The following is a 21,828-nucleotide window of genomic DNA, read 5'->3' on the forward strand; positions in this document are numbered from 1 at the left end:
TAGTGCTAGACAGAGTAGACCTATTAAAGTTAGTAGACATAGCTAACAGGTTCATTCATTTTCATGGATCTACTCTGAGTAGGGCTTAGTTGAATACAAGCCTAACTCTCATCACAAAGCAATGGAGTTGGCTATAATTCTAAATCCATGTACTAGGGAGTAAACCCCATTGAACAGAATGGGACTTACTTCCAGGTAAACATGTATAGAATTGCACTGTTAAGTCACAACGGGTGTTCCACTGGGTTTAACCACAAACAACTTTAGCCAAATTGGAGCCTGCATGATTTTATATAGAATACATATAAGGCTTATTCCTAGGTCAGAAGAAAAATAAATTGGTATTTTTAAAAAAATATACTTAGCATGGGAATTTGGGGGGCTATTTTGGAACCCTGCTGCTGTGACAGGCATGACTAAGGTTGCTTACATTATTTCCATCCTTTTGCAGACGCTTCCAGGTGGATAGACGCTGACACTTGCATATCTTGAAGAAGGGATGAAGGAGGACTTTTCTCTTGCACACCTGCAGCCTAACAGCGGCTCAAAGATACCTGTAGGAGAAAGAAACAATGACTGAGGATTTGAGATGCCTCTAGGTAGACATAAAATAAAGGCATTTCAAAGTGTCTGGAACTAAATGTTACCACATCTGCAAGGCTGACAACTGAGAACAGCACTTCTGTGTTGTTTTACACTGGACTATAGCACTCAGCCCAATGCTATTCCAGTGATTTCTGAGAAGGCAGCCATGGGACATCAATTACTCGCATTACATTCAAGGGAAGGGTGAATTTTTTTTTCATGGGGAGGGGGCTGGGGGAGGGCTGGGGGAGAAATTTGGTTCCAGTTGCAAACGTAGCTAATTTGCATTTCTCAAAACAATGCATGAACCAAATCATTGTATCCTTTGAAATTCACACTTTGTCAAAAATGTGTACAAAAATGAGTATATTAGGGGGATGTGCGTTAAAAATGCATATGTTAGTGAAAATAATATACAAAATACGCATGGTACGAGGCAAAACTGCTTGCAAAAATCTGCATGTTAGGCAAAGTTACATACCAATATGTGTGTATTAGAAAACATGCACACTAAAATGCTGTTGAATTTTTGTGTTTAAAAAATTGTAAACATGTGATGCGGCAGTGTGGCAAACCGAACTTCAGGTTGGAAAAATGAGAAAATGAGGGAAACCAGAACTGACAGATTCATCCATCCCTATCTAGAAAAGAGCTTGTTATTATTGACAGAAGATGGCAGAAGGTTCCAGTAACTTTCTTTAGCTTATCAAAAAAGCTTTGCTGCTGCTTCATGTGGCAGTGGGGGTCCAAGCAGCAGGCAGCCCAGCAGCATAGCAACTCCTTGAACTGGTGGTAAAACTTTTATCTGTCATAATATTAAACCCTTTGGCACCCGCCCCCAAATTAAAAGATTTGACTCTCCCCAGCCAAAGTGGCTGAAAATGCCATCCCTTTTTATGGGGACCCAAGTGGCTCTATGAAATTGTGAGGGTGAGTTCAGTCTTGACTGCAGGCGGCCCTCATCTGCAGAGTAAAATGATCAACTGGGTAACTATATAAGTGGTGAAATGATCTTTTAGGTATGGTGGTCCCCAGCTGTAGAAGGTAGAAACGCACTTACTGTTGGGCCAGTTCCAGTGTGACTCGGACTCCACCTCTATTTTCTGAAAACAGGGGTACATGATGCTAGTCAAACTCCGCCTTTTTTACTCTAAAACCTGGTTGGATCAGCATGAGTGCAGTTTTTAAACATTCCGCTTCAGGCAGATTTCGCAACTGATTGGTAGATCAACCCGTTTGCCTTCCAGGTGTGGCCAATGGAAATGCTTTGCTGTAGGCTCAGGCAGAGACAGTGACTGGTCCGACACTTTGCGGTGGGCAGTCCTAAAAGGTCTGAAGTCAGCAGCGGGGAAGGGAGGTGTGGCCAGCAGAAAGCTGAGTCACTTCAAAATGCAGCCAGAAAGCCACTCTGGCTGCTTTTCAAGTGACTAGTGTGCCCACACCCTAAGGCTTTATACACCAAAACCAGCACCTTGAACTGGTTAAAGCACTATTATACCACTCTAAAAATCCAGGGCTTCCTCCAAGGAATCCTAGGAACTGTCACTTGTTAAGGGTGCTGAGAGTTGTTAGGACACGCCTCGTCTCCTCATAGAGTGACAATTCCCAGAGTTCCCTGGGAAGAGGGATTGACCCTCTCTGGGAATTGTAGTTTACTGTCTCCAACAGTGGGGATTAAACACAGCCATAATGGCTAGTAGCCATTGATAATCAGGATGATGGTTGCTATTAATGCACTGTACATATTTCCCAAGAAGGTTCATTATAAGAGTGATTTCTTTCTGATGGGTCCCCTGCGGCTTTAATAGCTAGATGACAAGGACAGTGTAACAGGCACAGTGAAAAGAGAGAGTGCACCTGTTGCAGAGCACCAACTTTGAAAAGGTATCCATTTATTCTCTAGTCATTTCCAGGACTGCCAGCTTTTCAACAGGTCCCAACTGGCAATCCCAGTGAATTGTTGGCGACTCCTGAGCCCTCCCCTCATAAAAGTGCAGTTGCCATAATGCCCAAGAGAGAGGGCATGGGGTTTAAGCCTGGCAAGGTGGTAGGTATCCCTTCAGAGTAGTCCACATTTCTGCTAGGTTCAAAATGCTGCCCACTTAGGAAAGCAAAGGTGGCTTTGGGTAAGTTATTATCTGCCGGACCAGCATACCTCATAGTGTTGTCATGAGGCTCACTGAGCTCACAGACAAAGGGGTGGGATACAAACAAAAGAAAGTACAAAATGATGTTTTACTTTTACATTCTCTCCATTTTGTAAGCCACCCAGAGAACCTTGGTTAGTGAGCGGTGTAGAAATATATTGACGAAAACAATGTAATGAAATAATTAACCAAGTAATAAAGTAATTAATGACAAACCTGAGAAGAAAGAGCAGCAAAAGAAAACCCTATGATGGTACTCACTTGCAGCACTGACTTGGCAGGTAAGGAACAGCACGAAAAGCATAGCCAGGCAGCGGGATCCCATTCTGGATTTGTTTGTCAACTGCACAGCCTTGAATGCTTGCCAGGATGGAGTTTTGGTGGCCAAGAGTGGCTCTATTTATTCCACAGAGCCGCTTTGACATCATCAAGCAAGTGGCTATTTTTAGAGATCATATAAGCAACGTTGCGTCATCTTCATTGTTCATTTCCCATATCTTTCCCTCAGAATTTAAAGTGCTGCATTGGCAATTTGGTTACAGAATAAGCACAGAAAACTTTAAAAGACAGCTAAATCCCCGTGGTTACTTCTCCTTTCTTAGCTACCTTTTTGCTACAGGTCTTGCCTTTTTCACCTTCATTCTATTTAAATAATCGTCATCTTTTGGCAATTTAAACCACTGGATTGCAGCACAAAGCAATACATGTTGTCCCAGCAACCAACCAACAGCTGGAGACAAGATAGTGGACTCATTAAACATAAAGCAACTCCTTTTCAAATGACTGCCCATCAGATAACAGATTCCCCCCCCCCAGGTTTCCTTTCTCCAGTGAAGCTGATTGCCCATCCTTGTGGAAAATAAATCTTGGAAGATGGTAGACTTTCTTTTATTAGAAGTAAGCAGAGGCTCAGGAATGCTGCAGTAGTAGATTTTCTGCATTGGTAGGGGGCAGAGCTTGGAAAAGTTACTTTTTTGAACTACAACTCCCATCAACCCAATCCAGTGGCCATGCTGGCTGGGGCTGATGGGAGTTGTAGTTCAAAAAAGTAACTTTTCCAAGCTCTGGTAGGGGGTGATATTAGAGGTCCCTTCCAACTCTATGATTCCTCCCTCAAAAGAGATCATAAATGCCATGACACTTGAGGTACAGTTATCCCTCTTTTTGCATGGATAGGTGTTCTTTTGGTCTCAGAGAGTGCATGGGTAGCAAGTTCTCCTGGTCTAGGAGAAAATTTCCTTCCAGAAATTAAGGCCTTGTTTCCGGCAGAACCAGTCCTACCTAGGCAGAAGACTAAACTTCCTTGATGCCTGGAAGGTCTTAGCCACAGATCTGTGTGTAGTAAAGGTCATATCAGAGGTCTACAGTGTGTAATTTCATAGAATCCCAAGAAAGAAATTTCATCTGTCATCAATATTAAGTTCTCTAACAAAACAAGGCCTCAAAAAGTTGGCTGTCTCTCACCTCCTAGAGCTGGAATAACAGAAACCATTTCCACACCTTCAATTACTAGTTCTCTGGTGTTCACTCCATTTTCTTGGCGTCCCAACCAAAAGGGGGAGATTGGTGAGCCATACTCAGTCTGAAATGTGAACATATTTATGGACATAAGAATATAAGAAGAGCCTGCTGGATCAGGCCAATGGCCCATCTAGAGTAGCATCCTGTCCTCACAGTAGGCAAACAGATGCCTTTGGGAAGCTCACAAGCAGGACCTGAGTGCAAGAGACCTTTCCTCTCCTGAGGTTTCAAGCGACTGGTATTCAGATGCACACTGCCACCAACAGTAGAGGTGGAACATATCCATCAGGGTTGGTAGCCATCGATAGCCATATCCTCTATGAATTTGTCTAACCCCCTTTTAAAGCCATCTAAATCAGTGCCCATCACTGCCTCTTGCGGGACCCTCTTGTGGGAGTTAAGCAGAGTTTAATTGTGTGCTGTGCTTCACTGAATGTCCCCGACTTCTAGAGTTACAAGAGAGGGATAACAACTTTTTTCTATCTACTTTCTCCACACCTTGCATAATATTATACACCTCTGTCATGATTCCCCTTACCTGCCTTTTTTCTAATCTAACCCCCCCCCAAAAAATTTTGTAACCTTTTCTCACAGAGGAGTTGCTCCATCCCCTTGATCATTTTGGTTGCCTTTTTCTGAACCTTATTCTACAATAACTTTTTTGAGATGAGGTGGCCAGATCTGTACATGGTATTCCAAGTGCAGTTGCACCATAGATTTGTATAATGGCATTATGACATCGGCAGTTTTATACAGTATTCAATTCCTTTCCTAATGATCCCTAGCATGGAATTTGCCTTTTTCACAGCTGGTGCACACTGGGTCCACATCTTCATCGAACTATCCACTATGACCCCAAGGTCTCTTTCCTAGTCAAAATGAACTACCAAAAAGCAGTGTGTTCCACAAAACAAACACAAAAAAAGAATCAGTACCCAGTATGATGGAAAGCATTTTGGGGGATATGATAAGGGGAGGATTACCCCACACAAGAAGACAGTATTTGAGCCGAAGATTAGTTTCCCCTGGGAATATCTTGCATTTTTTCAGAGCAGCACATTGATTATTCTTGCAGGAGAATCAAGGCCAACTGCTGATTCAAGAATCTGTGATTTTAGAAGCAGGGGTATCTGAAGAAGTATTGAAACTATTTTTACAATCCGGAGTAACTGTCATTGCAGCTTCGTTCCTTATTGCTTGTGGTCAATGTAATGCCATCAGTGTGTCTCATTTCACTGCTTTTGGCTATTGTGGCACATTGTCCTTGTTTTTGTTATTGTATTGCATTTAGGTCATTTGTAATATATGTTTGCATTGTATGATTGGGATTACAGTGTTACACTTCATTGTCTTTGGTATCTGTAATATTATTTACTGTTTGCAGTGATTCCCATTATGTTTTGGCTATTTGTATACTTGTTTACATTGTATTACCATGGTAAGCCCCAGTGCCTGTTGTTCCCCCTTGTTTGCTTTCCATCATACTGGGTAGTGACTCCTTTTTTGCGCTCATTCCTAGTCAGTCACAGCCATTTCAGACTCCATGGGCGTATAATATGAGATTAATATTTTTTTGCTCCAACTTGCATCACTTTACATTTGTTTACATTGAATTGCATTTTGCCATTCTCCTGCCCATTTACTCAGTTTGGAGAAATCCTTTTGGAGCTCTTCACAATCCCTTTTTTGTTTTAACCACCCTGAATAATACAGCATCATCAGCAAACTTGGCTAACTCACTGCTCATCCTAAACTCTAGATCATTTATGAATAAGTTAAAAAGCACAGGTCTCAGGACTCAACACACGTTTCACACGGAGACCTTATTTAGATGACTTTCTGAATAAGAGGCCTGCCTGCACGTACTGATTGCCCCCCCCCAGAGGTTTCTCAGGTTCTCCTTTCAGCAGAGTCACAACCAATACAAGGCTCTCCCCTGTCAGTCTGATCTCACTTCCCAGGATCTTTTCCAGGCTAATGATCTCCCTTATGGCTCACTTCTGCCTTTGGAGAATATATAGCTACCAAGACAATTTACTCCTGAAATTTCCCTCTCTGTCCAAGGGTCATCAGGACAAGGAATGGGTGAGAATTTCAGTTAATTTCCATTTCAAGCAGAAATTATCAAAAATATTGATAATTCAAGCAGATTTATCAAATTCATCATTTCCGAAACAATATGAGAACCCAGACACAGCCATCCTTCAAAATTCGCATTTATTAGAATTTTGGGAATCAGTTCGCCAACTAAACAACATTTTAAAAAATGCATATATTAGGGGAAAGTGTGCATAAAAATGAATACATGAGTGAAAATAACATGCAAAAAGCATGAAATGATGAGAAATGGCTTGCAAAAATGTATACCTTTGTCAAAACTGCCTACAAAAATGTGTTTATTTGGAGAAATTTGCACTAAAATGGTGGAGAATTTTCATGAGGATTTTTTTTTTAAAAAACCTGCAGATCGCTGTAGAAATGTAGAGAACTGAATTTAACATTGGAAAAGTTAGAAACTGAGTGAACCGAAACAGACAGCTTTTTCCATCCCTAATCAGGACCCAAATGTCACTTTGCCCTGTTTTCAACAAATGTGGTTCTTTGGTAAATCTGCACAAAAGTGACCTCCATCCCTCCCAGTAGATTCAATATCTAGGATTCCACCATAGGAGTTACTTCCTCATCAAAGGAAAGAATTCTAAAGCTGCAGAAGGATAGCAGATTACTTCTATCTCACAGATTGGCATACTTAACATTTCCGGCTCACATTTTGCACCCAATTATCTAATGTAATGTAGATTTTATCTTGGGCACACCTTCAGTACAGGCCACTTCTGTGGCTTCTCCTGTCTTTTCAGGAAGACATTGCACATAAATGCCACCACAACATACTACTCACGCCAAGGTGAAACAGTCCTTTTGGGGGGGTTGGTCCCCCACAATCTCCACAGAGGGGTTCCTCTAAAAGGATCCATCCAAGGCAATAGTAACAAAAGGTGCAAGACTGATGAGACTGGGAGGGGGCACTCTGGCAATACCAAGCAGTGCAGGGCATCTGCTTCAGGCAGGAGGCAGACCACAGCACCAGTTGGCAGAATGCCATGCAGTCGGACTAGCACAGCTATCATTTGCCAACCTGATCCATTCATCTCACATCCTTATCAGGCACCTGCCATCTTAGATGGTCTTTGATGTGAGTTTCACCTTCCCTCATGGAATTCAGCACCCAAGAGGTGTGCATCTGATGCTCTTAGGATTGGCACACACATTGCCTGGCAGCCAATGATTTCCAATACACCTCTAGGCTGGATGCAGAAGCTGCAGCTAATGCAACATTTGGCAGTTTGAAAGCATTCTAACTGTTAGAGTGATATGGCAATGGGACCAGTTACCTAGGGAGGTGATGGGCTCTCCAACACTGGAGGCATTCAAGAGGCAGCTGGACAGTCACGTGGCAGATAAGTTGGATTTCGGCTTTGACCAGGAGGTTGGACTTGATGGCCTTATAGGCCCCTTCCAACACTAATATTCTGTGATTCCATTTATTGTAGATATAAGAGATATAGATATTTTACATACACACATATATTGCACCTGTAGACTGAGCCATTCACCACATGTCATCAGAGATGGACTTATCTTATTACTGATTTCTCAAAGTCACAATTCAACTCATGGTCAGTTCATGATCATTCAGCCAATCACATTTTGCATAGTTTGCACAGCACTCCCAAATCTCTATGATATTGCTGGAAGTCACATGTTCCCAGTGACAATGCACTGTAGTCCGGCGACTGAAAATTCAGTCTCCTTGCAAAAGGAAGCAAGACATCTGGATCCTACAAAACAAATGTGCATCTGTTGGGCATTCTGGATCCTCCGAAAGGCCATTAAGATACATGGAAGCAGGCTGGGATACAGCGAGGATTCTTCAAGCTATAGGGTTCTGGTCCCATTTCCTCACTATCCCTTCAGAGGTTCAGCTCCAAGATTTGGAAGGCTGGAGGGGATTACAATAGAGCTCCCCTAGTTTATCTTCTCTTATAGTCCATTCCCTTCCTACACTGGCATGATCCCACCTCTCTGCACATCCCATCCCCTAAGGCAGGGGGAGTCACACACTCCAGGTGTTTTGGACTACAACTCCCATCAACCCCAGCCAATATAGTTGATGGTTGGGAGTGATGGGAGTTACAGCCCAACAACATATGGAAGGCACCGTGTTGGCTACCCCTGTTGTAAGGGATATTGCCTTGTCTTCATCTGGGAACAGAGCAATCCAGACTCTCCCATCTTCAAAATGGGTTCAGTTTCTGCTGCTCTTACGTCCCAAGCTCTCTTCGGATAGCAAAATGCCACAACAGCAGAGCAGCAGCAACTTCCATAAAATGAAGTGGGAAACTGCTCTTACTGACACACTCATGTGCTTCTGCATACACAGGTATCGTGGTACTGAAGGGACGTAGATGTGAAGCCACTTCAACTTTGGAATGGAGGATGTTTTGTAACTAATTGAAAAAAGTAATTTTATCACACAACCTTTTGCAACCAGTATCTTAGGAACTCTCCGCTGCACACTATGGAACTTGTGAAGAGGCAGAACAATCAGACTAAATGCTGTCTTTTCTTTTGTATCTCATTTATTTTACTTATTTTGGTGCAGTTCTGGGGATTTCTCTCATGCGGTTTTTTTTAATGATTTGTAACCTTGTCTTTTACAAAATTAATAAAAATTAATTTAAAAAACCTTTTGGAACTCCCTCAGTCAATATCTATCTTTTTATTACAGAAGATGATATCATCATCATCTGTCCTTTACCATAAGGTCCCAGGGTGGGTCACAACAATGTAAAATACAACATTAAAAAAAATTAAGACAAATTATAATCACTAGAGTGGGCCCTAAAAAGTGCCAAAGGCCAGGGTAAAAACAGGTATAGATTAAAAAAAACTCAGAATGGTAGCTGTGATGGCATCTATATTGGAATTGGCAGCCATTTTGAATGTGTAGGTTGAAACTGAAATGCCTCCACATCTACATTTGATTGGTACCACATTATCCCATCATGCATGCAAACTCATGTGCTCATAAGTTTAGTTTTTCTTACTGCAAAGGAACAGACAAGAACAAGCAAGGGACCTCCTTTGGAAAGCCCCACTGAGTTGTATGTATTTAATAAGCATTCTTGAGCTTAGCTACCTAGGGTTACATAAGCAACCTAATGTAAATGTACTGCCTTCAAGTCGATTCCAACTTATGGTGACTCTATGAACAGGGTTTTCATGAGGCTGAGAGGCAGTGACTGGCCCAAGGTCACCCAGTGAGCTTCATGGCTATGAGGGGATTTGAACCCTAGTCTCCCAGGTCACAGTCCAACACCTTAACCACTACACCACACCAGCTCTCTAAGCAACGTATAAGAGGGAAAAAAATGCATGAATTCATATACATGTTTAGAGTAACTAAGGCTGGAGATGATTGTTTTTTCATAAGTGTTTTTGGGGGAAAGTATTATTACTCACACTTCTGATTTTGTTTAAAAAAAAAAAAGGTTTGGAACATTTTTACATGGTAACTCCAAAAAACAGTTCCAAAAAAGCAGGGAGAGGAGTAACAGCAAAACAAAATAAATATGAAGAGTAATGGTGCCTTTCGGCAAGGGCCTGCTCAACTCTCTTGGAAAGTTCAAACTAAAGAAAGGAAGGTTGTGCCTTTGATCTCCCTCCAGTTAGAGGAACTTGTTTTCCTTCTGCTCTGGTTTGAATGTGGTATATAACTGAAAAAGTCCCTAAGCCAGTTATCAGTATATTTAGGGGTACAATCGGTAAACTGAAGCAGCACTTTTGTATTTTCACAGACATGGCATTCTGGTATCTATTCAGCTTCAACAGAAAAGAGGTTCCTCTTTGTCATGATACGGGTTTCGTGGGAATGTCCCCCTAAGTTTGCTGTCTCTAAAGAATGTGACTGCTTTGGTGAGAGGGGATTCACAACTGCCATCAAAGGAAACCAACTGAAAAAAGTTTTAAACAGTTTCAAAAGTTTTAAACGGGGCAATGCAGGTACAGAAAAGTCAAAATTTTGCTGGAAGCCAGATATATAGGTTTGTGCTGAACTCTAAAAAAAATCCTGTGCTTAAGCCTTTTAGAGTTCGGAACAAGTAACCTATGAGGAAAGGTTGCAACATTTTGGGCTTTTTGGTTATAGAAAAGGAGCAGAGGTGGAGTATAAATGCAATAATAAATAAAATGTACTGCAGTGTGTACTGTCTCATCAGCCAGGATGGGGCACCTGTGGCCCTCCAGATGTTGCTGGACTCCACCTCACATCATCCCTGACCATTGGCCATGCTAGCTGGGGCTGATGGGAACTGGAGTCCAACAACCTTTGGAGATCCACAGGTTCCCTACCCCTGACTTACGGCATGCTTATCAAAAACTGTGTGCCAACCTGCCTTGCTTTATTGCACGGGGGGTGTCATTTGATAACAATAGCAGGAGGATGGACTTCATTTTATGCATATGGTTTCGCTCTGTAACTGTCCCCTCCCATAGCTGATCCAATTGGCTATATGCTATAACTGCAAACAAACACCCATGAACAGGAACGTGAAGAAAACACAGCAGCAACATTCCACCCCACTCACATAGACCTGGGGAAATGAAGATTATTTTTTTTTATGGTGCTGCATGCCCCTGCAGTGAAGCATGCTGTGATGCAACGCTTTTAGCATTATGGCACCAGTTCTCTTGAATTTTCTTCCCCTGGATGTGAAGCAAGCCCCCAACATAATGCTCTGTGAGGGGAACAGAGGTCTGTTAACAACTCTCAGCACCTGTAGCAAACTACAGTTCCCAGGATTCTTTGCGGGAAGCCATAAGTGATATGATACTGCTTTAAATATATAGTGCAGATCTGACCATAGTACTTGTTAAGCTACTGGGAGGTAACATCTTATCAGGTTGGCTGAGCATTCAGTTGATCCCCACATTCAAAATAATGGAAAGGGAGTTTAGGAGATGAGAGAAAGGCCCAAGCCGTGAGGCAGACTAGATTAAAATGATCTCTTGAGCCCTTCAGATCTGAGGGTTTCATTTGATCCTGGATGCTAGTGATCATTAGATGTTGGAAATGAATCTGTGGGACCTTCACAGGATCAGTCCCTTTTACCCAGTAGCAAGATTGCAGAAAGAGAAAATGAGCTGGTGCTGCTTCTTCGACTGGGGGCCTTCATTGCAGCTTTCTGTGATCCTAAACAGTTTTATGCAAGGGTGCAAAGATCTATGTGCCAACTCTCCAAAGTTGATTTAAAAATTAAGTTAGTATATGGATTGCAGTTTCTTTTTTGAGATTATGGGGTTTTTCTTTTTGAAGAGGCAGTTGTTTGTTTTGTCTGGGTTGTATTCAATGTAGCACAAAGTCACTGGTTCCATTGGCGCAAGGATTTCTCCTTGCACAGTGGAGCATTCTACTCTCGCAGCCCCCCTAAATCTGTTCTGGGGGTTCCCTCAACCCTCTGGAGCAGATTTGGGGATGCGCATGGCACACAAGGGAGTAGAAGAGAGGGAAAGTCCTGTTGCGCTAGCACTGATCCTTACACAAGCATCATTATGTCTCACTCATTATTTACTTTCGGGATGAATTAAAAAACATCCTTGTTTACTCAGGCATTTGATGGCTGAAGGAGACTGTTCCTAGCAGCCGGAGATCTCTACAAGGAATTATGTTTTTACCTATAACTGTTTTCAGACTGTAATTGTTTTTAGATTGCTTTGTTGTAGTTGTTAAAATGTTGCATTAATGTGTTTGCCACCCTGGGCTCCTTTGGGAGAAAGGGCAGGATATAAATTAAATACACTAGTATTTATAAATAAATAAATAAGCTGAATACTGCCCTCTGTTTTAAATCTGTCTTTCTGTTATCTGTTTCGATATACAAAGTGAAGTGAAAATTAATAAAGATTAATTAAAAAAAATGAAGATAAAGCCTGGCCCCATCTACCTATTTATTTATTTACTAAACTTGTATTCTGCCCCATAGCCGAAGCTCTCTGGGTGGTTTACAATAACTAAACTTCCCTATCACAGAAGCCAGTGTGGTGTAGTGGTTAGAGTGTTGGACTACGACCTGGGAGACCAGGGTTCAAATCCCTACACAGCCAAGAAGTGCACTGGGTGACCTTGGCCCAGTCACTGCCTCTCAGCCTCAGAGGAAGGCAATGGTAAAACCCCTCTGAATACCGCTTACCACGAAAACCCTATTCGTAGGATCGCCATAAGTCAGGATTGACGTGAAGGCAGTACATTTACATTTATCACAGAAGCCTCTTGGCCCCACCAATTGTTCCACTCACAAGGTGGCCAAGGGTGTTCTCTGCTGTTGCTGCCCACTTAAGCCACTGAACCACACTCTCTGTGGCTCAAGCATCTTCAGGGCTGGGTGTGGGCTTGTGATGTTCCTATATTAATGTATATATGGTAAGTGTTGTTATTTAGAAGATACATGGTAAGTGGAGTGAAAGAGGAGGGGGAGTGAATGGGCAGTAGAATGCGAGATGATTGGCTGAGTGTTTAAAATGGCTGAACGTATAAAAGGAAGAGTGAGAGTGGGGGTGGAGGAGGTGAACTGAGTGGGTTGCTTGGTGGGGTTTAGAGAGTTGTTTGCCAGGAGAGAGTGGAGAAGGAGGGGGGTGGAGTTCGGATTAGTATTGAGTAAAACCATATGCTTATGTGCCTTAAGAAGAAATCTTGTTAATCTTGTTAGCTTTGTTATCTTTAATAAATACTTAATTTGGTTTACCAAAGGCCTGATCCTTGGCTGGGGTTTCACAGACCAGAAGGGAGGCTAAGGTAATGACCACGGCTGAAGGGAAACTGTAACAAATGGTGGCAGCGGTGAAGAGAATAACAATACCAGTATTCAGAGTTTCTGGGAATACTAGTATTAGGACGTGACTGGTGGTTGCCTAGCAGGGGGATCTGTTGAGATCTGTGCTAGAGCGGGGAGAGAAACAATAAAAAAGGACAGTCCGGACTGGTGGAGTCCCTGGTGGCCTCTTGGCCCCACCAATTGTTCCACTCACAAGGTGGCCAAGGGTGTTCTCTGCTGTTGCTGCCCACTCTCTGTGGCTCAAGCATCTTCAGGGCTGGGTGTGGGCTCTCAATCACAGAGCCCCATTTGGGAGCGATACCTGAAAGCACTCCTAGCCCTAGAATTTGGTGAAGTTGAAACCAGGATGTTTTAATTTCCTTGAGCTGAGATTTTAGTTGGTCAGGCATTTTGGGATGGCTACCTATGTAAAAGTCTCTAATGCGGTAAAGATCCACCTTTTCCCAATCTTTGAACTGCTGAAATTTATTCCTTTCATAAAACATGGGATGATTGAGAATAGGGGTCAAAGGCAAAATCGGGGGGTTAATTTTGAGTGCCAATTTTTCCAAATTGTTAAATTATTTTTCAAAAATGGGTTAGTTATATCATCTAATTTTTTCTTCATATGAATCACAAATGGGAGACCTCTGGATTCTTGTAAAGAGGTGCCCACTCTTTCCATGCCAGTCCAAGATTTGTTTGTAGATTCCTGCAGCAGAGGTATTATGCTTTTTAGGTGAGATGCATCATGATAAAGTTGCAGGTTGGGTATGCCCAGACCGCCTTTCTTGGGGGACCTATAAAGAGTATTTTTTATTAATCTGGGCTTTTTACCTTGGTGAATAAATTTGTTAATAATTTGTTGCCAAATTGTTAATTTGTTTTTAGGAATCAGTATTGGAATGGATTGAAATAAAAAGTTTAATTTAGGTAAAATATACATTTTTATTGCTGCAATCCTGCCCAGCCATGATAAGAATTGGGACCATTCTTTTAGCATACATATTATTTCCTTAATTATGGGAGTAAAATTTAATTGCATTAATTTGGATAGGTTTTTCGGGATCACCACTCCAAGATATTTGAATGACTTGGAGCATATCTTCAGTTTGGAGATTACTTGTAATTTTTGGGTCAATTCTGGAGGCATATTAAAGCATAAGAGTTCTGATTTTTGAAAATTAATCTCAAGACCTGCCACTTTCCCATAAGTCTGGATTTCTTTCATTAGTGCTGTAATTGCTTCTTCTGGGTTAGACAACATCAGAGCTATGTTGTCGGCAAAAAGATTGAGCAAATGGATCCGACCATTTACTGTAACCCCTTTTATTAGAGGGTTGTGTCTTATTGCATTCGCAAGAGGTTCAAGTGCAAAGGCAAATAAAATAGGCAAAAGAGGGCAACCTTGTTTTGTACCTTTGTTTATGTAAAAGTGTTTGGAATCCCTACCGTTTACCCTGATGCAAGAAGAAGTGCCCTTATATAGCGATCACAAAACCTGAAGGAAAATAGGACCAATCTTCATGTGTTCTAGTACAGTAAATAAGAAATTCCACTCAACTTTGTCGAAGGCCTTGGTGGCATCTAATGACACCAAGGCCATTTGATTTTTCCTAAGGTTATTGTGGAAGATTGCGTTCAGTATCCTGCGGACCGGGTCAGTTAATGAGCGGAAGCGAATGAATCCAGATTGGTCAGGATGAATATAATTTGGGGCTAAGTTGGCTAAACAATCTGCAAGAATATTAGTGAACAGTTTAGCATCTATATTTCTTTGAGAAGGCTTTTGATTTTAGAGCAGAAGGTGTGCCACTTGAAATTCAGCTTGAGCTCTGTTAAAACTGCAAAGCAACACTGAACTGGAGGGAGAAATTCACCAGAATTACTACACTGGAAATCTACAAACTGTGCATGTCTGAAGATGAATTTCTTGAACTCATGAGTAGGGATGGAAGGATCTGTCCATATAGATTTTCTCAGTTTCACATTCTTCTAGTCTTACATTCAGTTCTCCTTTTCTACACAGATGTGAAAAGAGAGTATGGAGTTGTACAACGTACAACTGTTCCCCCAGTGAAAACCCTCCAGCGGTTTCTTGTTGGGTCACTGGGTGGGCATAGGCTGAGGCCTCACACCTTGCCCTGCAGCTTGCCAGCCCCTCGAGTTTCTTCCCAGCATTGTCTCTCTGCTGGGCTTTGACTCAACTTGAACGCCAGTCAGGCCAATTTGGTCATGTGAGATATACTCAGTTATGAAAGAATTCAGCCTATCAACGAATATTGCAGTTTTGCATCCCAGTTAATGAGCGCTATGGGGGTGACAGAGTCCCCATGAGAGAGGGGTCTTTACTAGGTTTCAAAATGGCAACTGCTTGTTCTTCTTTCCATGAGATTGGAATATTGCCACTTTCAAGGATGTTGCAGCCATACTACCCTGAACATGCCCGATCTTGTCTGATCTCGGAAGCTAAGCAGGGTCAGGCCTGGTTGGTACTTGGATGGGAGACCACCTGAGAATACCGGGTGCTGTAGGCTTAGAGAAAGGCAATGGTGAACCACTTCTGAATACCTCTTACCATGAAAACCCTATGAAAATATCCAAAAAGATTCATAGGGTTGCCATAAGTCATAATCGACTTGAAAGCATATAACAACAAGGATGTTATTAAACAACTTAGCCAACCAAGGGGTTAATTCTCATAGAAAAGCCTTATAAAAAGTCAATAGTATCTCTATCATCAAGGCAAAAAACCAAAGTCGATCACTGCACTCTGCATGTGAGGGCCTCCTGCAGATACCAACTTATCAGGGAAGTCTGTTCTGCACAACAGAGGAAATGGACCTTTAGCATGGCGGCATCTACCCTGTGGAATTCCCTCCCGTTAAATATTCGACAGGCGTCATCTCTGTTATCTTCTCAGCACCTATTGAAGACCTTCCTCTTTCAACAAGCCTTTTAAGTTGAGACCTTATCCCAGTCTGCATCTGTGTTGGAATTGCTTTTTAATATGTTTTTAAAACTTTTTTTAAAAACCAATGTTTTTAACCTTTAAAAAAAAAAATCTTGAAAGCTTTAAAAAAAAAAGTTTTTAAAGATGTTTTGTTTTAATGTATTTTAAAGTCTGTTTTTATGATGTTTAAAGTGTTTTTAGTTCTTTTATTTGCTGCCCTGGGCTCCTGCTGGGAGGAAGGGCGGGATATAAATAAAATAATAAATTAATAAATAAATAATAAAACAAAGGTGATAAAGGGCAGTCCTCTCACAATTCCACTGTATAATCATTTATTTCAGTACTCTCAGCCATAACACTAGTCAGTTTGCCGCCCTTGGCACTTTAGAACCCATTTTGATAGATCTTTCATCGTCCTCTGATAGCTCAGAATCCAGGTTAATAGGTAGTGATGGCCACTGGCTGGGATGGCTTTGAAAGAGGGTAAGACAAATTCATGGAGGATAAGGCTATAAATTACTACTGGCCATGATAGCTACGCTCTGCTTCCATGACTAGAAGCCATATGCTTCTGAATACCAGTTGCTGGAAACTGCAGGAAAGAAAGGTGCTTTTGTGCTCAGGTCCTGCTTTTCGACTTCCTGTAGGCCCTTGGTTGGCCACTGTGGGAAGAGGAAGCTGAACTAGATGGGCCACTGGCCTGATCTTGTAGGCTTTTCATAGGTTCTTATGAGAGCAGGGAAGTCCCTCTCAGTGCTTATGACACTTTGAGCGAGCACCCCATGGAGGAGAGGGACAAAGTGGCAAAGTATTCACCTTTCTAGCACTCAGAAACACCTTCTCCCCACTGGGAAATTTGACCAGAGGCAATGCTTTCCCAGTAGAGCAAAGAGGTGTCTTGCCAAAAATAAAAATAAAAAAACAGCAGCCAAAGGCAGTAGCTAGCCTTCTGCCCCCCCCCAGCAATCACAACCCAACAGTGACGCCCAGTGGTGGAAGAATCATGTCCAAAGACTCCAGCAGTCAAGAATCTTTTACCAGATTTCTTGCGGTCAAGGAAAAAGAGCAAACATATAGCACAGCCAAAACACTTTATAAAACTGGTAAGGTCGGGACAGTAAGCATTTCCAGACATTAAAAAGATAGGATCTAACCACAATACTAAATCACATGAAAAATTGTTTAACAGTGACAAATGTTCAGTAATAGAACAAGGCGCCAGTACATTCTTTTAATTGTCCTGTGGTGTGGTTCTGTACAGAAAGGGAAAGGCGGAAACTTCAGAATAATCCAGTCATCGAAAGTCTGCTTAAAGACTCACCATCACAGAGAGATTGGATGATAAGGATTTAAGGTATGATGTATATGCTGAGGCTTACAGGTATCATTAAATACAGAGAGGGTAGACATGGCAATAAAAGCTTTCTTGAAAATTGATCTATGTTCATTATGCATTGGAAGAGTACAAAGATAATTCTCAGCCTGACCATTTATTAGGAGTTCTATAAAGGTGGACAATGAGGAAACTTGCCTAAATTTCCCCCCTCTACATTTGCTATATCAGAGAACAAGGTGTGTAGTCATCCAGGGTTGTAGACATCTTACTTTTTTGGGAGCAGGGTCCCAGCCAGGTCCCTGTGTATGAGCCAACCAGCATGAAAGGAAAGCTTGTTAGCTACTGAGAAGAGTCCTTGTCCTTTCGTGCTGATTGCAGCCAATCAGAGTGAAAGGAAATGAGTCAGCCACTGAGAAGACTCTTCTCAGTAGCTAACATAATCTCCCCTTTCATGTCAATTGGCTCCTAGGGACATCCCTTGTAGGGTAGGACAGCAAGGGAGACAAGGAAAGTGGAAACAGTTATGTGGCTGTGAAGGGCCGTGATGTCACTATAATGAAGGGATCCTGTGCTTCTGAATTTGCCACTACACTACTGCAGAGAACATTAGCAATTTCATTTGTTTAATGTACTTCTGTGGATCATTGTATTTTGTTCCTTCCTAACAATAAAAAATGAATTTAATATCTCAGTTGTGGCTCAATAGCTGTGCAGCACAACTCTAATACACACCACAATGCAATATCATGTACAGTACTAATCTCAGCAGACAGATGAGCAGTATTAAACATGGGGAATAAGCATGCAAATAAGTGTGCAAGTAGAGAACAAATTAATATAAAGTGCCAAATTATAATGTGCGATGCAGCAATGTTTTACAGATCTGTGGCTGAACTAGAGGATGGAATAGAACTGTGGTCCCCAACGTGGCATCAGTGGTCACCATGGAGCCCTTACACACACACACTGGTGCCCCCCAAGGCTCTCTGACCTTCCTGATTTTTAAAAATTATTATTATTTAAATTGAGGTTTTGGGGGCTCTGTGAGGGAGAGACAGGTAGGGTGAGATGTATGAGGGCATTGACTGTTTTTTGGGGGGGTTGCCAGCTTTTTTTACTCTGTGTTTTCAAAGGGTGTGTCTGAGCATTGCCAATTTTTCTACAGAGAAATGGGTAGCCTGCAGTGCCCACAACAGTTTATTAAATTTCCAAATGGGCCCCCAAGAATAAAAAAAGTAGGAAATCCTAGAATGCAACAAGAATTATCTGTCCATGCTTAATATGGATGCAGATTGTAGACATGCTGTGGACGTTTGTGCCCATCATAGGGTTGAGAACGTACAAGACATTTAGCTATTTTGTATCTGTCAAGGTAAAGCAGAAGGCAAAAACTGTCCACAAGAGAGACAGACTAGAACTACTATTTTTAATTTACAGTCTATTCTCCCCAGTACGTAAAAAGGATGGCAACTTCAGTCTCTCTTAATTCAGGAGTTCAGATTTCAACAGTCTGCTTGCAACATTTTGAACATACAGGTAAAGATGCAACTCCCATAGAAACTATGTTTTTGCAGCAAGGGCTACTGCTGCTGTACAATGCAGGAAACTCAACAACTTCTGCAGAAAAGAAGGAATGAAGAAGCTTCACTTAATCACTTGGAAACCCCCTGAAATTACTTAAATTTAAGTTTCCAGAGAATAGACTGTTGGCTCTTTGACCCAGCAGGCTCTTCATCCTTCTGAACTTTCTTGTGTGTTCATGAAACATCATTATAACCAGAACAATACCATTAGGCAGAAAAGGAATATATATAAGCAATTCTTGCAACAACAACAAAAGTTTGTGATTTAAGGCTATTTTTGTTGTTATATGCCTTCAAGTCAATTACGACTTATGGCGACCCCATGAATCAGCTACCTCCAATAGCATATGTTATGAACCTCCCTGTTCAGATCTTATAAGTTCAGCTCTGTGGCTTCATTTATGGAATCAATCCATATCTTCTTTGGCCTTCCTCTTTTTCTACTCCCTTCCTTTCCCCCCAGCATTATTGTCTTTTCTAGTGAATCTTGTCTTCTCATTATGCGTCCAAAGTAAGATGACCTCAGCTTCATTATTTTAACTTCTAGTGATAGTTTAATTTGTTCTAATACCCAATTACTTGTCTTTTTTGCAGTCCATGGTATGTGCAAATCTCTCTTCCAACACCACATTTGATTCTTCTCTTATCCGCGTTTTTCACTGTCCAACTTTCACATCCATACATAGAGATTGGGAATACCATGGTCTGAATGATCCTGACTTTGGTGTTCAGTGATCCATCTTTGCATTTGAGGACCTTTTCTAGTTCTCTCACAGCTGCCCTCCCCAGTCCTAGCCTTCTTCTGATTTCTTGATTATTGTCTCCATTTTGGTTAATGACTGTGCCGAGGTATTGATAATCCTTGACAAGTTTAATGTCTTCATTGTCAACTGTAAAGTTACACAAATCTTCTGTTGTCATTACTTTAGTTTTCTTGACATTCAGCTGTAGTCCTGTAGTGAATCTTGTCTTCTCATGATGTGTCCAAAGTATGATAACCTCAGTTTCATCATTTTAGCTTCTAGTGACAGTTCTGGTTTAAATTGTTCCAACACCCAATTATTTATCTTTTTCGCAGTCCATGGTATCCGCAAAGCTCTCCTCCAACACCACATTTCAAATGAGTTGATTTTTCTCTTATCCGCTTTTTTCACTGCCCAACTTTCACATCCATACATAGAGATCGGAAATACCATGGTCTGAATGATCCTGACTTTAGTGTTCAGTGATACATCTTTGCATTTGAGGACCTTTTCTAGTTCTCTCATAGCTGCCCTCCCCAGTCCTAGCCTTCTTCTGATTTATTGACTATTGTCTCCATTTTGGTTAATGACTGTGCCGAGGTATAATCCTTGACAAGTTCAATGTCCTGCTTTTGTGCTTTCCTCTTTAACTTTCATCAGCATTTGTTTCAAATCATTACTGGTTTCTGCTAGTAGTATGGTATCGTCTGCATATCTTACATTATTGATATTTCTCCCTCCAATTTTCACATCTCTTTCATCTTGGTGCAATCCCGCTAGAATGGTAGGTCAAGAATGTGATGAAATGCAAATAAAACAAATCCAGACAGCACTTCAGGACAGGTGCATATTACACCTGGACACACACGTATTTCATCTGTGCTGAGTGGACTGTGCTGGCTGCCAGTCAGCTACCAGGCCATGTTCAAGGTCTTGTTGTTAACATATAAAGTCCTAAACAACTCAGGACCAGACTACCTGTACAACCTTCTGCCCCTGTACAGACCTGTAAGACTGTTTAAACCTTCTTGAGAAATTCTACTCATGGCACCGCACCTTACAAGATATCATAGGGCTGTGCCCTGAAAATAGGCATTTTCTGCTGTTGCTCCTGTACTGTGGAATGCCTTTCCCTCTGCCATATGTGAAGCAGCAACCATCCGATGCTTCAGACTTCTTGTAAAGACATATCTTTTCACCCAAGTTTTCCCTGACTCATAAGATCGGACCCTGTTTGATGTTTCTGAGTCTTCTGAATTCCTATTTTATTTGTTCTTATATGCTCTTATGCGGCAGTTTTATTGGTTTTAGATTGCATCTTTGTCTTCATATTGTTTTTACATTGTACACCATTTAGGGATTTTAAAATATTAAGTGGTTAAATAAGTAAATATAAAAATGATAAGTATCCCACAAAATTATATTGGCGACCAGCTGAATTTCTTTTCTGTTGATGGACTCCTATTGTAGTGACAGTCCTTAGTTTTTGTCCAAGGCTCAGTCCAGCCCTTCCCTCACAACTGGAATAGCTAGAAAAGAAAAGTTGCTCTGTCTCTCCCTGGTCGAAGGTTAGCTTTCAGTTAATATTGTCATGTTGACATGGAAACCAGACTAAAAAAAAAAAAAGACATACAAGCTTTTTCTTTTTTGAGACTGGACACAAGGAGGCATACAAACTTTGGACCAGTTAATAGTCCCATGTGATTTATTCCTCACCTTTGACAATTCCAAGCAATTCCTAGCATAACTTTACTAACTTTGCATACTGGCAACAGCTCCTGCTGAGGCATGATAGAAGTGTGTAAAATTATGCATGGCATGGAAAAAGTGGATAGAGAGAGGTTTTTCTCCCTCTCTCATAACGTAAGAACTCTTGTTGGACATCCAATGAAGCTGAACATTGGAAGATTCAGGACGGACAAAAGGAAGTACTTCTTCACACAGCGCATAATAAAACCATGGGATTCACTCCCACAAGAGGCAGGGATGGCCACCAGCTTGGATGGCTTTCAAACAAGACTAAACAAATACATGGAGGATAAGGCTATCAATGGCTACTAGCCACAATGGCTATGCTCTGCCTTCACGGT

At 41.5% G+C, this 21,828-nt stretch overlaps 1 protein-coding gene and 1 pseudogene across 2 annotated transcripts in view; one reads left to right on the forward strand and one right to left on the reverse strand.

Annotated features, from left to right (window-relative positions):
* Positions 1-21,828, reverse strand: part of LOC133364383 (C-X-C motif chemokine 13-like) — a 29,619-nt gene that overhangs the window by 6,310 nt on the left and 1,481 nt on the right. The window contains exons 2-3 of one of the 2 annotated variants that reach the window (XM_061584806.1): positions 4,197-4,314; positions 431-554 (exon numbers count right to left, since the gene is read on the reverse strand). In XM_061584806.1, the coding sequence (XP_061440790.1) occupies positions 431-554; positions 4,197-4,224 (152 nt within the window). In that variant the 5' untranslated portion in view covers positions 4,225-4,314. Of the gene's footprint in view, positions 1-430; positions 555-2,993; positions 3,132-4,196; positions 4,315-21,828 lie in introns of those variants that run through there. The other variant, XM_061584805.1, reaches the window with a different exon arrangement.
* On the forward strand, positions 15,542-15,660 carry LOC133364728 (5S ribosomal RNA; annotated as a pseudogene).

This window comes from Rhineura floridana, chromosome 9 (assembly GCF_030035675.1).
Source record: "Rhineura floridana isolate rRhiFlo1 chromosome 9, rRhiFlo1.hap2, whole genome shotgun sequence".
Lineage (NCBI taxonomy): Eukaryota > Metazoa > Chordata > Lepidosauria > Squamata > Rhineuridae > Rhineura > Rhineura floridana.